At 40.5% G+C, this 17,394-nt stretch overlaps 1 protein-coding gene across 9 annotated transcripts in view; it reads left to right on the forward strand.

Annotated features, from left to right (window-relative positions):
• The window catches only part of MARK3 (microtubule affinity regulating kinase 3), a 108,171-nt gene that overhangs the window by 26,878 nt on the left and 63,899 nt on the right, over positions 1 to 17,394 (forward strand). For 5 of the 9 annotated variants that reach the window (XM_028496440.2, XM_028496441.2, XM_024131113.3 and 2 more), the window contains exon 3: positions 12,726 to 12,779. The exons of 2 other annotated variants lie outside the window; for them this stretch is intronic. In XM_028496440.2, coding sequence (XP_028352241.1) covers positions 12,726 to 12,779 — 54 coding nt within the window. Of the gene's footprint in view, positions 1 to 12,725; positions 12,780 to 17,394 lie in introns of those variants that run through there. 2 more of the 9 variants (XM_028496445.2, XM_028496444.2) reach the window with 2 other exon arrangements.

Consider the following 17,394-nt stretch of genomic DNA (forward strand, 5'->3'; position numbering starts at 1 on the left):
TGAACCTGTGTCCCCTGCATTGGCAGGCGGACTCTCAACCACTGCGCCACCAGGGAAGCCCCTTTTCAACTTTCTTATGGTTCTGTGTATTTTCTGCAAATTGTTCCAACATATCTTTCAAATACCTTGCAGTACCGATGCATATGATGTAACATGTAGTTCAAGAGAGAATAGGTGGGTGGAGGTTAAAAACAGCAAGATAGCACTTTCAAGGCACAGATGAATGGGGTAGTGGCTACAGGGAGAGATGTCAGGCCAAGATATTTTTTAAAAGATGGGCAAAATACCAACATGTTTGTCTGCTAGTGGGAATAATTTAAGAGAAAGGGTAAAAATGGTGCTTTGAGGAGAGGTGCTGGAATGGGTGAGAGGGGATGGTAGAGGTATTGGCTTTGGATAACGTGGACAGTCCTTACTTAGAAGTAGGAGGAAAGTAGAGGGTACTATGCCAGTATTCCGCAGGTGAGTGGTTCTGTATGAGGGTGGGAGCTTGAGAAGTTTTCTTCTCATTGCAGCTCTTTTTTCAGTAAAATAGAAAGCAAGATTACCAACTAAGAATGTGACTATCAAGGAGATAGGAGGTATTAGAGATCTGAGAAAGTTACAGTAATTAACAGGTTAGTAGGAGAGTGAATGGACTGAGAAATATAGTAGAATTACCAGGCAGCCTTAACGCTTCCCTGAGGTTAGTGATCACAGATTTAAAGTGGGAATAGACAACCTGGCTGTAATTTACTGTCCAGCAACATTCAGTTAACCAGGCACAGGCATAGCATTTGTAGATGGTTGGGATTTTGTTACAGTAAGTGTAGTGAAATAGAAACAGAGCAAGGGCATTGATTTGGAATACCCAAGGGAGTGATTTCAATTAAAGACAGTAGATTTAAGTAGGAAGTAAGTACTTGAGGAAGAAGGCAGACCATAAGAAGGTGGTGGGATCAATGGCTGTGGATCCCGGTTAGTTCAGATAGTTATTGGGATTCTAGAGTGGGTGGGTGGGAAAGGTAGGAGGAGGTGGTTAGAGAGTGGGAAACTCAAGATTAAGATCATAGTGGGTCTTCCGATATTGGTAGTTCCAAAGTCTAGAGTATAACAGTGTAAATGGCTTTTCCCCCCTCCTTTCTAGCAGCTTTTTAGACTCTTCTCATTTATCCATGCTGTTGAGAAATTTCACAGTGAAGTGCCAAGGAGTTGGTCTTCATTCTTTGTTCCTGGTGCTCATTGAACCCTTTCAATATGAACATTCTTATCTTTCAGTTCTGGAGAATTGTCTCATTTTATTATTTAAAAATTGTCATTCTAGGGCTTCCCTGGTGGCGTAGTGGTTGAGAGTCCGCCTGCGGATGCAGGGGATGCAGGTTCATGCCCCGGTCCGGGAAGATCCCACATGCCGCGGAGCGGCTGGGCCCGTGAGCCTTGGCCGCTGAGCCTGCGCGTCCGGAGCCTGTGCTCTGCAACGGGAGAGGCCACAACAGTGAGAGGCCCACGTACCGCAAAACAAAAAAAATAATAAAAATCGTCATTCTAGAATTCCTTTTTTTTTTTGTCTGTGCCATGTGGTTTACAGGATCGTAGTTCCCTGACTAGGGATTGAACCTGGGCCCTGGCAGTGAAAATGCCGAGTCCTAACCACTGGACTGCCAGGGAATTCCCAAGAGCCTTGATTATTTATTTTATTTACTTATTTATTTATTTATTTACCTATCTATCTGTCTGTCTTGGTTTTCTGTCTCTGTTTCTGTTTTACTTTCTGAATGATGTCTTTAACTTTATCTTCCAATCTTTTTGTTAAATTTGAGTTCCTGCCTGTGTCCTCCTCCTCCTCCTCCTCCTAGTTCTTTCCTGTTCTGATTATTTGTCTTTGTATTATCCAGTTCTGGTATCAATACCGTTTCTTCTGTTAACTCTCTGAGGATAGTAAAAGCTTTATTCTTTTTTTTTTTTTTTTAAGTAGATTTTTTGCTCCCTACATTGTTTCTCTTTTCTCTGGGATTCTTTCTTGGTGTCTGTCTTTCATACAGAGACTTTCTTTGGAATCTGGTAACCCCTGGTTGTCTGTGTCTATTTAAGGTGGAACCCTAAGAAGCTGATCAGAAGCTGCTTTGCATGTATAGGATATGTTTGACCACAGAACTTTCCTTTGGGAGTCATCCAGTGCTTTTATTGGAGGACCCAGATATCTTTGTCTTTAGATCTCTTCTCTGGGACCATTCTGTTCTCTGGGTTAAGAATCCTCTGTTCTGCCCGGGAGGAGCCATGGTCCCACCCCTCAGTTGCAGTCTGACACTTCATCTCCCCCCCCCCGCCCCCCTTTTCAATCTCCATGCCTCACTCCTGCCCTCTCCTGGGCCTGTTGACCTTGAGTCCAGAGCCTCATTGTCTTCTCCACAGAATAAGTTTGCAGTCCCTTAAGAACCAGTGGTCATTGGTTTGGTTGGGGAGCAGCAGCATTCTTTATATAGACTTTTGACTTTGGAATTAGCCCAGCAGCTCCCCTGTTGCCTTTGGTCCCCTGGGACCTCCAAGTCTGGAGCCCTTTCCAAGTCATGCTGGGGAAATCACACTGTTTCTGGTTATAGTGTCCTTTCCTCTGTTGTCTCTTCTCTCTCTTTCAGAAAGTTATTGAAATAGCTTTCCCATTGTTGTCTTCTCAGCTTGTTATTGTGCTCTTGTGGCTGTATGCTTTTATTGTCAGTCTGTGTCCTCTCTCCTACACCAGAGGAGAAACCAGAGAGAGGCCAGAGGGAAAAAGATTCAGTCTTGAAACCCATTTATCCTTGGCCTCTAAATATTCAATAACTATTTGTTGTTGGTTGTAAGAATGATAAAATCGTACCTCTTTGTCCTTGAATGTGCTAAACTTCTTGAGATTTTAGTCACAATTCTTTGTGCATGTGAAGACTATGTTAATAGCTTTACAGGAAGTTTAGAGACCAGAGAGGAAAACAAATTCCCACAATCAAAATATTCTGAATACCATTTTTATTTTTTTTATGTTCTCCATATTTTATATATATTTTCAACATACTTTTGGCCATAATTTTGTATCCTGGTTTTTTCCCTCAGAATATTATCCTAAACAGGTTTCCCTGTTGCTGCATAATCATAATTGTAGGTTTCAATTCTTATGTGCAATTCCATTGATTAGAACAATAGTTCTGAAACTTTTTTTGGTCTGAAAGTTCCATTAAACTTTTAAAATTGAGAACTCAACAACAAGCTTTTGTTTATATGGGTTATATCTGTTGCTGTTTATGGTATTAGAAGTTAGCACTAAGAAACTTTAAAAATATATTAATTCATTTAAAATAATGACAGACGTTTTACCTGTTAATATAATGTATTTTTATGAAAAACAACTTATTTTCCAAAACAAATTACAGAGAAGAGTGACATTGTTTTAATTTTTTGCAAATCTCTTTATTAAGTCTTGTTTAGTAGAAGTTAGCTGGATTTTCATATCTGCTCTGCGTTCACGCTCTTTTGGTAGTTGCTCTGGTTGGAGTGTATGAAGAAAATGTGGCCCCACACAGATAGGTAGCAAGAAAAGAAAGGAGGACATCAGTATCTTTTTCAGGTGGTTCTGGGTATTGCTTTTTGATACTCTACTAAAACTCAATAAGTAGTCATTTCTTGGAAGGGGGGCGGTGATTAATAGAATGTTTATTCAAAATACTGTTGATGGACAAAAACAGTTAATACTCTGAACAGTTTGCTTCAATTGGAAGTTAACAGTAGCAGATTTGGAAGTGAGCAAGCAGAACGGTAAAGATAGCCTTAGTAGTCTGATAACAGATACAGCTGAAAATCATAAAGAGGATCATCATGGTTTATTGTGGAGTATTTACAGTTAATGTGCAGAAAAAGAAACTTCACATAAACCCAGTTCCCACGGATTAAAAATCACTTAATTACATAGTTGTGACACTTTTTTTTTATTGTGGTAAAATATACATAACATTTACCATTGTAGCCATTTTTAAGTGCAGCTCAATGGCATTAAGTACATTTGCAGTGTTTGCAACCATCACTGTCCATCTTCGGAACAGATATAGTCAATCCCATTACTCACAAATTCCATACTTGCAAATTCACATACTACAAATTATTTGTAATCCCCAAAATCAGTACTAGCTGTGCTTTTGCAGTCTTTTTCAGACATGCGCAGAGCAGTAAAAAGTGTGAATTGCTTAATGTGCGTCTCCCCAGCTGAGGCCCAACAGGTGACACTCTGCCTTCTTTCCGCCTTCATACTATAAACAGATTCCCTTTTTGTGGTTATTTAGTACACATTTTCCACATTTTTGTGCATTTTGTTGGTGATTTCGTTGTTTAAAATGGCCCCCAACTGTAGGGCTGAGGTATTAGCCAATGTTCCTTAAGTGCAAGGCTTTGACGTGCCTTACAGAGAAAATACATTTGTTAGGTAAGCTTCATTCAGGCATGAGTTAGATAGTGCTGTTCAGTGTTAATGAATCAATAATGTATAGTAAATGAGGTATCCTTAAACAGAAACACACATAAAACAAGGTTATTTATTGATCAGTTGATGAAAATGTTATGACCAGGGGCTCACAGGAGTCTTAACCCTTTCCCCCTAGGAACAGTGGTTCAGTGTTCACTAGTTCAGTGTTCAGAGTGACTTCATAGAATGTAATTACCGTGAATAACGTGAATCAACTGTCCTTTTTTTTTTCCTGAAGGAGGAGGGTTAATTGTTACTGGTGTTTTCCCCTAACAACAGATATATGGGAAGGGGTATTAGAAAAGGGTATAGGCTTTCCTCAGATGTCTGATTCTTGAAAATGTTTTTAAGAGCGGAGAAATAAGAAGCACATTGAGAGCTCTCTACATGAGGTGTGTGGAAGGTGCTGCTCAGGTGCCTGGCTTGGCTTCACTGTGGCTGGGGGGAAAGTTGGCCTTTCGCCGGGACCTTCCGTATTCAAGGCACTGAGTTATTTTCTCTGGTCAGTACTAAGTTTTTCCTGGATTGCAGCCTTCTTAGAGCATACTCTAGGCTTGTATGTGCCCTGCTCTGGGTGCCTTTGATTTTTGTCCCCCAGAAATTATTTAAAGTCACTTGTCTGCTGATGCCACCTCTCCCATTCTCTTTGCCATTCATTGTCATTTTGTCTTTATTGTTTAATTGGATTATCAGGTGGAAGAAGAGAGAATGCATGTGATTTGTATGCCATCTTTAACTGAATGTCCTCATGATGGGTATGAAGGAGCTTTTCATTGTTATTTTTATTCAAGTTAATTATATATTATACAGTTTAAAGAGTCAAGGCTTTTTTTTTTCTTTTTTTTAATGTGTTCCCTGCCCCCCCACCCCAACTTTCTAATCTCCTGAGATGGCCACTATCAGTCTTTTAAACTGATTCTTTAGGTTTTACTTTCATATCTTTTAATAGCATGTTTTATTCTTAATTATTTTTTCAGTTTTAGGCATCATTATCTATTGACTTCACTATGATTTTTTTTTTTTTTTTTTTGCGGTGCGCGGGCCTCTCACTGCCGTGGCCTCTCCCGTTGCGGAGCACAGGCTCCGGACGCACAGGCTCAGCGGCCGTGGCTCACGGGCCCAGCCGCTCCGCGGCATGTGGGATCTTCCTGGACCGGGGCTCGAACCGGTGTCCCCTGCATCGGCAGGCGGACTCTCGACCACTGCGCCACCAGGGAAGCCCACTATGATTTTTTTGAAGTCATTGCCGACTTTTAAAAATTAACTCCTTATTGATATATAGCACACATCCAGAAAAAGTGTAAACATTTGCTTAACCATGACCCAGGGCAAAAATATACCATGACTTGAACCCCAGAAGTCCTCCTTTCTGCCTCCTTCTAATCATTTCAACTGTCCTTCCTCCCCAAGATAACCACTATCCTGACTTCTAAAACACCATATTCTGTTTTTTTCTCTTAAAATGTTACTAATGGAATCATCCAGTATTTATCTTGTGTCTGCCTCTTTCACTCCACCCTGTGCTTGTGCCATTCACCCATTTTGTTTGTATTGTTAAGTTTTAATTTGAAGTTTTATTTTGTAGGGAGCTGTTATAGTTGATAGGCTTGTTCTCCGTTGCTGTAGACTGAATTGTGTCCCCCAGAATTTAGATGTTAAAGCCTGTTTGGAGGTAGGGCCTTTGTGGAAATAATTAGGTTAGGCTCCTGATCTGATAGGAGTAGTGTCCTTATAAGAAGAGACACCAGAGAGCTTGCTTTCTTTCTTCCACTTGTAAGGACACAGTGAGAAGGTGGGCATCTGCAAGGCAAGAGGAACTGCCCATGCTGGCACCCCCGATCTCTGACTTCCAGCTTCCCAAACTGTGAGAAAATAAATTTCTGCTCTTTAAGCTGCCCAGTCTGTGGTGTTTTTTGTTTTGACAGCCTGAGCTGACTAATATACCATTCTTCTAGATTACTGTGTCCTCTTAAAGGACTTGGGATCTTTTTTCTGCCTGCTCTTGTAGATGCTGGTGGTTGTAGATGCTTTAACACCAGTCAGGAGCAGGGTGTAAGGATCTTTTGACCAGTAGTTAATTGACAGGAAGTGGAAGATAAGGATTTTTCCTCCAGTGAGTATTCGCTGCAGGTTTGTTGGACTCTTGATTTGAGGAATGTGGGGGGAAACCCTTCTCATGTGTGTGCTCTCTTTATCCCTATTTTGTAATTTTCCACTTTGCTTTAGGTGTCAGAGTGAATAAAGGGAATTTCCCAGAACTTTACACAAGTGCCAGGGACACTCCTGTTTCCTTGCCTAGTGAATTCCCTTGGCTTTTGCTGTGCACATACACACACGTGCACACGCACACACCCCCTCCACAGCCTTGGGAATGAGTCAGTGGTCTTCTCTCTAGTCTGCATCTTTCTGAGGCACCTAGTGATGCCCCACAGTTAGTTGCCTTCTCTTTTGGTGACCTCGAGGTCTGAGCTCTTCTCCAGGCTCCAGCTCTGGGCCAAGGTTATTTTGGTAGTTGAGTCATCCCAGCAAGTGAACTGGAAGGAAGGGGGGATTAGGAGCTTACCCCTCAGTTTTCATCGCCACAAATACACACATCATGTTAAATGATAATGTTTCACTCTGAGGACACTTGCTTTTGATAAAATGACTCTCTTCTACAGTTTGATTTAGCTGAATGCAACACATTTCTTTTTCTGTTTTTGCTTTAGATACTTTTTGAACAGCAGTACTTGAAAATGAAAATGTATAATAACAAAATCAGAATAGAATCTTTAGAAGGTGGATATTGAGCAGAACCAGAAGAAACTAGTGATCAAGGGGCCTGTCATGAGAATAGAAACAGAGTCTCAGAAGATCAGAGGAAAGAGGAACTGGAAAGGCAGCAGTTTTGATGGATTTGGCCATGAGAATGAGAAAGAAAACAGAATTGTGGCCAGAACAGTGTTATTGAAGGGGTTTCTTCAGAAATCCCTTTGGGAGATGGAAATCCCTTGGATCTTTAGGAGATCCACATAAAATTACTTATGAAAGTAAAGTTTGAAGAAAATTCATTCATTCAACTTTAAATTATTTTTTTCTTTTTTGGCCACGCCACACAGCTTGCAGGATCTTAGTTCCCTGACCAGGAATCGAACCTGTGCGCTGTTCAGTGGAAACGCAGAGTCCTAACCACTGGACTGCTAGGGAGTTCCCCCAACTTTAAAATAATGGAATTTTAAAACCACATTGGTATTTGTTAAAACACCAGAAACCCTGTTTCTTCACTGTTCTATCTCCATCTCTGATGTGTGTGTGGTTACTGATGCGAGTGTTCAAGGCCTCAGATCACCCCAGTAAGCGTTTATTGAATGCTTCTTGTGTACAGGTAGTGCTCTAGGGCTATAACAGGATGTCTTCTCCCCAATTGAGTTATGCACAAGGTGGTCATTGTTTGCATATTCCAGCAGCCAGTATTTCCTTTAGATTTATTTACTGTAGTTTCCATCAAGACTTATATTTTCCAAATATAGAATCAGAATTTTGACTTTGCTTTTTGCAAGCACACATGCTCATTATCTCTCCCCTCCTCCACCAATTCTGATTTTTTTTCCTCCCCCAGTCAGGGGTGAAGGGGTGGTGGGTTCCTTGGACTTCAGGGTCAGACTTACTGGATGCCTTGCTGCAGTGTTTCCCTTTCTTTAGCTCCTCAGGAGATTAATAGGTTCATAGGAAGTAATCAAATGGCATGGGCAGATGGAGGCTTTAAACCAAGTTAATCAGTTTAAAAAAAAAAAAGCGTTAATATGAATAGTGCAGCAGTTCTTGAAGTAGGGATGTGGACCCCTGGAGGTTTTCTGAGACCATTTTAGGGGGTCTGCAAAATCAAAACTGTTTTGGTAATACTATTTAAGACATTATTTGCTTCTTCCATTCTTTCTCACGAGTGTACAGTAGAATTTTCCAGAAGTATGTGACGTGTGATATCATAACAGATTGACTACAGGAGGACATATGAGAATTTCATTAAAATGTTGTTTATATTAACACTAATAGACTTTTTTTCCAATTTTTTTATTGTGATAAAATACATATAACATAAAATGTATTATCTTAACTGTTTTAAAGTGTATATTTGAGTGGTATTAAATACATCGATAATGCTGTGCAGCCATCACCACCATTCACCTCTAGAACTCTACATCTTATAAAACTGAAACTCTACACCCATTAAATTAGACCCTGGCAACCACCATTCTACTTTCTTTTTTGTTTTTGTGGTACGCGGGCCTCTCACTGTTGTGGCCTCTTCCGTTGCGGAGCACAGGCTCCGGACGTGCAGGCTCAGCGGTCATGGCTCACGGGCCCAGCCGCTCCGCGGCACGTGGGATCTTCCCGGACTGGGGCACGAACCCGTGTCCCCTGCATTGTCAGGCGGATTCTCAACCACTGCGCCACCAGGGAAGCCCACCACCATTCTACTTTCTGTCGCTATGCTTTTGAATACTCTAGGGACCTCATAAGAGTGGAAGCATGCAGTATTTGTATTTTTGTGACTGGCTTATTTCACTTAGCGTAGTGTCCTCAAGGTTCATCCATGTTGTAGCAGGTGCCAGAATTTCCTCCTTTTATAGGACTGAATAATATTCCATCTCATGGCTGTGCCACGTTAAGCTTTTCCATTAATCCCTTGATGAACTTTTTTATTTGGCCATGCTGTGTGGCTTGTGGGATCTTAGTTCCCTGACCAGAGATTGAACCTGTGCCCCCTGCAGTGGAAGTGTGGCGTCCTAACCACTGGACCTCCAGGGAAGTCCCGCTTGATGATCTCTTGAGTTGCTTCCATATCTTAGCTACTGTGAATAATGCTGCTCTGAACATCAGTGCACAAATAGCTTTTTAAATCCTTGCTTTCGGGCTTCCCTGGTGGCGCAGTGGTTAAGAATCCGCCTGCCAGTGCAGGGGGGGGACACGGGTTCGAGCCCTGGTCGGGGAAGATCCCACGTGCTGCGGAGCAACTAAGCCCATGGGCTTCAACTACTGAGCCTGCATGCCACTACTACTGAAGCCTGCACGCCTAGAGCCTGTGCTCCACAACAAGAGAAGCCACCGCTGTGAGAAGCCCACGCACCGCAACGAAGAGTAGCCCCCAGTCACCACAACTAGAGAAGGCCTGCGGCACAGCAACGAAGACCCAACACAGCCAAAAATCAATCATTCAATCAATCCATCCGTCCATCCATCCTTGCTTTCAGTTCTGGGTACATACCCGGAAGTGGAACTGCTGGATCATCTGGTAATTCTATTTTTAATTTTTTGAGGAACTCTGTACTTTTTTTTTTTTTTTTTTTTTTTTTTTTTTTTTTACAGTGGCTGTACCATTTTATACAATCCTACCAACAGTGCACAAGGGTTCCAGTTTCTCCACATCCTCACAAGGCTTATTATTTTCTGGGGGGTTTTGGCAGTAAGCCATCCTGATGGGTGTGGAGTGGTATTTCCTAGTTTTGATTTGCATTTTTCTAGTGATGAGGGATGTTGAGCGTCTTTTTTATGTGCTTATTGACCATTTGTATATCTTCTTTGGAAAAACATCTCAAGTTCTTTGCCCATTTTTAAATCAGGTTTTTGTAGAGTTTTCAGAGTTCTCTGTATATTCTGGATATTAATCCCTTATCACATATGTAATTTGCAAATATTATTTCCCATTCTGTAGGTTGCCATTTTACTCTATTGATAACGTCTTTTGATGCATAAAATTTTAAATGTCATGAAGCTTTGCCCTGTGTTTTCTTCTAAGAATTTGATAGTTTTATAGGTTGTAGATTTAGGTCTTTGATCCACGCTGAGCTAATTTTTGTTATTTGATGTTAGGTTAAGAGTCTGATAACTTCATTCTTTTGCATGTGGATATCATTTCCCCAGCACCATTTTTTTTAAATTTTTAAATTTTATTTGTTATTTTTGGCTGCATTGGGTCTTTGTTGCTGCGTGCGGGCTTTCTCTAGTTGTGGTGAGCGGTGGCTACTGTTTGTTGCAGCGTGCAAGCTTCTCACTGCAGTGGCTTCTCTTGTTGCGGAGCACGGGCTCTAGGCACGTGGGCTTCAGTAGTTGTGGCTCACAGGCTCTAGAGCGCAGGCTCAGTAGTTGTGGCGCACCGACTTAGTTGCTCCGCGGCATGTGGGATCTTCCCGGACCAGGGCTCAAACCTGTGTCCCCTGCATTGGCAGGCGGGTTCTTAAGCACTGCACCACCAGGGAATCCCACCCCCCCAGCACCATTTGTTGAATATTATTATGTTGAAATGAGGTGTTCAGCACTTATTTTTAATTTACTTTTCTTTTTAAATTTTTTAAAAAATTATTTATTTTATTTATTTATTTTTGGCTACATTGGGTCTTCATTGCTGTGCACGGGCTTTCTCTAGTTGTGGCAAGTGGGGGCTACTCTTCGTTGCGGTGCGCAGGCTTCTCATTGCAGTGGCTTCTCTTGTTACGGAGCACGGGCTCTAGGCACACGGCCTTCAGTAGTTGTGACACGTGGGCTCAGTAGTTGTGGCTTGTGGACTCTAGAGCACAGGCTCAGTAGTTGTGGCTCACAGGCTTAGTTGCTCCGTGGCATGTGGGATCTTCCCGGACCAGGGTTGAACCCATGTCCCCTGCATTGGCAGGCGGATTCTTAACCACTGCACCACCAGGGAAGTCCAGCATAATCTTTAAGAATATAAAGGGGACCAAAAAGTGCGAGAACCGTTGACAAAGAATCTTTGAACGCTTTCCCCAGACTTTGACTATAGTCCCTTTCTTCAGTGATGCTTCTTATTGGATCTGTGTTCTGAGGGACACATAGTAGGAACACAGCCTCATTGACATGGGGTGAGATCATTTGTTGTTCTGGACCTCAGGTGCAAAGCTGGGTTAATTATGTTCCCTAATTCATGGCAAAGCCTCTCTCTTCACTTATGTTTCCTTCCGTCCCCTGTCATCATCCCATCCCCCTTTCTCGATATCCATAGTTCCTAGTTCTGGTTATCCGTAGTTCACTTTTTTCTTTTAATTAATTTTTATTGGAGTATGGTTGCTTTGCAATGTTGTGTTAGCCTCCACTGCACAACAAGATGAATCAGCCATACACACACAGATATTCCCTCCCGTTTAGGTTACCACAGTGCACGTAGTTCTTTTTTTTTTTTTTTTTTTTTTTTTGCGGTGCGCAGGCCTCTCACCGCCGTGGCCTGTCCCGTCGCGGAGCACAGGCTCCGGACGCGCAGGCTCAGCGGCCACGGCTCACGGGCCCAGCCGCTCCGCGGCATGTGGGATCCTCCTGGACCGGGGCACGAACCCGTGTCCCCTGCATCGGCAGGCGGACCCTCAACACTGCGCCACCAGGGAAGCCCTACGTAGTTCATTTTTAAGCAAGAAAAGACAGACTGACTAGGTGAGCATGTCGGTGCAGGGTTAGTACAACTTAATTTTTTTCTTTTTTTTTTTAAGATAAGAAATGCATATAATTAGAAGCTGTAGCTCTTTCTCCCTATATCTTAGTGGCTTATTTAGACTGCCTCACCCCTTTTTGAACAAAGGCTACCAGGTGACCCATTTGTTGCCTCTGTACATACTCATTTGGTTAGCCTGTAGATTGATCTGAAGCTAGGGCCTTTTCCTTCTCTAAGGAAGAGGGCCTTTTCCTTCTCAAAGGGCTAGTGCCTCCTCCTCTTCTCTAAAGAGCTTTTCTATTTTATTGAAATAAGATGTTTTTAAAGTTTTCAGATTCAACACCAACTTATTTGTTCATATATTTACTCAATTAACCAGCTCCCACTTTGTGCCGGACACTCTGGAAAGCATTTTGGGCTGTATAAAGCTATAAAAGCTATAGTTCCTGCCCTTGTATCCCAGAGTCAGATAAAATTAAAGTGTCAGAAAATAATGAATAGATTTGCTACATTGCCATGTTTTTAGAAGTGTTTTCATTGTATAATCTCTCTCCCCTTTTGGGAGGGGTTAGGAGGTGGTTTCTGGGAGACGTTTTTTCCCTGTGTCTATAGGTAACTTAAATGTAAAATGTTATAAAATACCCTTATTTTCATGAAGCCCCTCTTGTCAATTATAAAATATTTATAAAGTGTAAAATATAATTGTAACTGGTTGAGTTTTAGGTTTTTGAGGTTTGTTTACTTCCTTGCTATTTAACAATGCTACATGTCTGGGCATTTACAAAACTATTACTAATTAGTCTATAATGACCAAATTCTTAAAATCCATAAATATTAATTTTTTTCTAGGTCGCAATAAAAATAATTGACAAAACTCAGTTGAATCCAACAAGTCTACAAAAGGTAAGATTGGTCCAGTATCCAGTATTTTTTTTAAATGATTTTCAGTGCTAATTGTCATCTAATTTGTCCATTAATTACCTCTACTATTATTTTTATTTATTGTGTTTAGTACACAGTGAAGCTTCCTCTTCCTCAAATGAATGCAACTTAAATTTAATATGGTTTAAATGTAGTGTTGTATTTTTTTCCTTCAGTTGAAGATAATGATTTTTAAAAGTTCTTAATAGCACAAACTGAAGGCTATATACTTTTATTTATTTTTTTTATTTTTATTTTTTTGAAGGCTATACTTTTAAATTGAATATGCTAAATATTGACTAGAATAGAGTTATAAAAAAGACAGAACAACATAGTTTCATGTAATTAGTCTTAAGCAGAGTTACACATCTTTCTTACAGCTAATACTGAGATCTCTAAAGTCAGCACTTTGGCTTTATTAAACTACCACAATATGTCTAATGAAGGAGTGATGATTAATTGATATAAAAGGAAAATATAAATGTAAAACTAAATTGATAGTTGAAAACATGTTTGTTAATGCGCTATTGCCATTTGTATTGTCTAATGTAGATCAGAAGTTCTCAACCCGGTGCATGTTAAAATCACCTGGGCCTCTTTTCAAAATCTTGATGGCTGGCCCATGGGGAGATTTAATTGCTCAGGCAGGGCCTGGTCATAGGTATTTCACTGGTGCATCAGTGAATGGTTAATGATCTTCATAATAAGATCCTTCTAGTTCCTTTTGGTTTTGCAGAGCCTTTTTACATACTTCATTTGATTTCTAGACTTGGCCTATGGTAGCTGGGGGGTACAGAGACCTAGAAATAAGAACAGGAAGTCTTCTGCCACTTGGCTGAATGTGTAACTTGACCTTGAGCAAGTCACTTAACTTTCTGGGTGTTGGGCTTCTCATCTTTAAAAATGAAGATAATCTCACTAAGTGAAATAAGTCAGACAGAAAGACCGGTACCATATGATCTCATTTATATGTGGAAACTAAAAAATAAAACAAATAGACAAACAAAATAAAACAGAAGCAGACTTACAGAGAGCAAAACTGTTGGTTGCCAGAGAGAAGTTAAGTGAAATAGGTAAAGGGGATTAACAGATACAAACTTTTAGTTATAAAGTAAACAAGTCTTGGGGATATAATATACAGCATAAAGAATGTAGTCAGTAATGCTGTAATAATTTTGTATGGTGACAGATGGTTATTGGACTTATCATGGTTATCATTTCATAATGTATTTTGTCACATCACTATGTTGTACACCTGAAACTAACATAATATTGTATGTCAACTATACTTCAGTTGAAAATAATAATAAAAATAACTAATTAAATGGAGATTTAATCTTCTCATGATGGATTATATCAATGAAATAATACATATAAAAGAGTTTTGTAAACTGCAAAGCAGTACGTAAGATATTTTAAAGGTAATGCCCTATGTACATTTCTAATGTAGTTCTAGTTCTAATGGTTATTTCTATTTATATCATCATAATTTTGAAACCCTGTCCGTGTGTGTATGTGGGGGGGAGGAAGGTGGAGAGGGAGACAGATTTTATCTTGCACTGAAAATGTTATTTAAACAAGCGGTTCTGCAGGGCATAGTGGGCCTTAAGGGTTCTCAGGGTGGCCCTGGAAGGATCCAAAAATTCCAGTCCTTTGTTCTGAAGATGAAACTGTATCCATTTCTTTAAACTCATTTCTTCATATATCTAAGGACTTGGTACTAATTAATAAGTTAGGGGTTACTAAAACTTGGTATTCAGAACTAAAATTAGCATGTAGAGAAGTTTGCTAAGGATTCTAATTCAGTATTCTAATGTTACAGATCTTCCACTATTCATGTGTACTTGCAGGTAACTGGAATTCTAGGAGTTTTCTAGGAAGAATTTTATCATAATATTGTCTTGAGTTGGTTGTGATTTTTCTTTCTTGCTTTTTTTCATTATTTTTGGTCATAGTTTTTAATTGCCACTGTTCTTTTTTGTTATTATCCCAAATTACCGTTTGTCACATCTTTATCAACTCAGTGCCTGGTAGCTTGTCTGTTTAGCTTGATGGTGTGATGCAGATTTGCATCAGCATTAATTTGGCATGTAAATAATAAGACTTTTAAGATTTGTTTGCTATGGTTCAAGTATGAACCATCAACCAGATGAACAAAAGATTTATACTAAAGGCAGATCTGCCAAGTTAAATAATTTGATAAGTGTAATGTTTTCAGTTTGTAGGGCATTGTTTTAAATCATAAATCTTGTGTTTGTATTCTTATAAATAAGAAGCATTCTATAAATATTTCCTTCACATTCTTTTTCGCTCAGTTCCTTTTCCATGGAAAAGTGGCAGCAGAGTGGTGTATACCTGGCATCTTTGGCCCTTGGAGTAGTGGTGCTTGCAGCTTGTTTTCTTCCTCAGCACCACTCACAGTTGTATCACACCCGCATCAGGAACAGTTCTCTTTATATTGTGATTTTAAACTCTGGAGCTTGGTGTATGGCCTTAGGAGCTAACATTTACATTAAGCAACATTCTGCCATCAACAATATGCAATCTTGGGCTTCCCTGGTGGCGCAGTCGTTGCGAGTCCGCCTGCCGATGCGGGGGACACGGGTTCGCGCCCCGGTCCGGGAGGATCCCACATGCCGCTGAGCGGCTGGGCCCGTGAGCCATGGCCACTGAGCCTGCGCGTCTGGAGCCTGTGCTCCGCAACGGGAGAGGCCACAACAGTGAGAGGCCCGAGTACCGCAAAACAGAACAAAACAAAACAAAACAATACGCGATCTTTTTGTACTGCCACTATCAAAAAAAAATGTGGACTGGCTCATTCAGGCAGTGTTTGAACACAGGTGTTAAAGTAGTGTCATTTCAAAATGTTCACAATATTCTGGCTTACACATTGAATCATGTACATCTGATAAACGCATTTAAGCAAACCTGAGTTGACTGCATATTAGTAAACTGATGTTATTTTCACGGACAAGTTCTTCACTTTTCCTTTTAATTTTTCCAGTCACTGAGTGAATAAATGTTAGATTCTAGTAAGATATATTTTTCTCCATTGTTTTTGTACATCTCAATTTCTGAGTACTATCCCTGAGACATTTTCTGTTCATAAATGTCTTTTAGGTCAGCCTTTAAAGAACTCTGTAATGTTGTGTACCTTCAATGGTTTTGAAAACAACAGGAGTGAAAAAAATGTTAGTCTTCCTCCTGGTTTTACAGAGTCATTTTAAGCTTTGATTTGGTTACAGATAATCTTGTTTTATTAAATTCAAGTCTGTCATTAAGAAGCAAGTTATGACTTTATTAAGACATGCAAGTAGGGCTTCCCTGGTGCCCCAGTGGTTAAGAACCCACCTGCCAGTGCGGGGGACATGGGTTCTATCCCTGGTCCGGGAAGATCCCACATGCCGCGGAGCAACTAAGCCCATGTGGCACAACTACTGAGCCTGCACTCTAGAGCCCGCGAGCCACAACTACTGAAGCCCACGTGCCTAGAGCCTGTGCTCCGCAACAAGAGAAGCCACCGCAGTGAGAAGCCCGTGCGCAGCAACGAAGACCCAGCGCAGCCAAAAATAAATAAATAAATTTATAAAAGAAAAAAAAAAGACATGCAAGTACACCGTGTAACCCATCTAAAGTTATTTTCTTTTCTCATCTTGGAGTAGTGTGTTAACGTAAAGAGGGAGTATAGAGTAATGGTTAGGAACACAGTTAAGCCAGCCTACATGGATTCAAATCTCGGCTTCAACCCAGCCTAGCTGTGTGACAAGTCACCTTCCTGGATCTTAGTTTCCCTGTTTGTAAAATGGAAATAATAACAGTACCTCTAGGGCTGTGGTGAGAATTAAATAAGTTAACATTTAAAAGCCCTTAGCACAGGGAGATCAGCTTGGTGCTTTGTGACCACCTAGAAGGGTGGGATAGGGAGGGTGGGAGGGAGACGCAAGAGGGAGAAGATATGGGGACGTATGTATATGTATAGCTGATTCACTTTGTTATAAAGCAGAAACTAACACACCATTGTAAAGCAATTATACTCCAATAAAGATGTTAAAAAAATAATAATAAAATAAAAGCCCTTAGAAGAGCTGAGTGTAGTTCCTAGCACGTGGTAAGGACCGAGTGTTTGCTGTTATTGTGTGTCCTGCTGAATATTGGTTTTGAGGGAGAGTGGGAGATTTTTTTTTTTTTAACTTTTATTGGCGTATAGTTGATTTACAATGTTGTATTAGTTTCAGGTGTACAGCAGAGTGAATCAGTTATACGTATACATATATCCACTCCTTTTTTTTTCTTTTAAGATTCTTTTCCCAGGAGATATTTTTTGTTTGTTTTTTAAATTTTACCCTCACAAGAAATAAGTAAAGCTTAAGAATTGAATGGTAGGTTCTGGCTTAGGTCTCATAGGACTTATTTGCCGTAGACTACTTCTGATCACGGCTAATATTTGTGCATTTAGTATATATTGAGTACTGTATTAGTTTGCTCGAGCTGCTATAACAAAATTCTGTAGACTGGGTGTCTTAAACAACAGACATTTATTTCACACAGCTGTAGAGGCTGGGAAGTCCAAAATCAGGGTTGCCAGCATGGTCGGGTT

Source organism: Physeter macrocephalus, chromosome 11 (genome assembly GCF_002837175.3).
Source record: "Physeter macrocephalus isolate SW-GA chromosome 11, ASM283717v5, whole genome shotgun sequence".
In the NCBI taxonomy this organism is placed as follows: Eukaryota; Metazoa; Chordata; class Mammalia; order Artiodactyla; family Physeteridae; genus Physeter; species Physeter macrocephalus.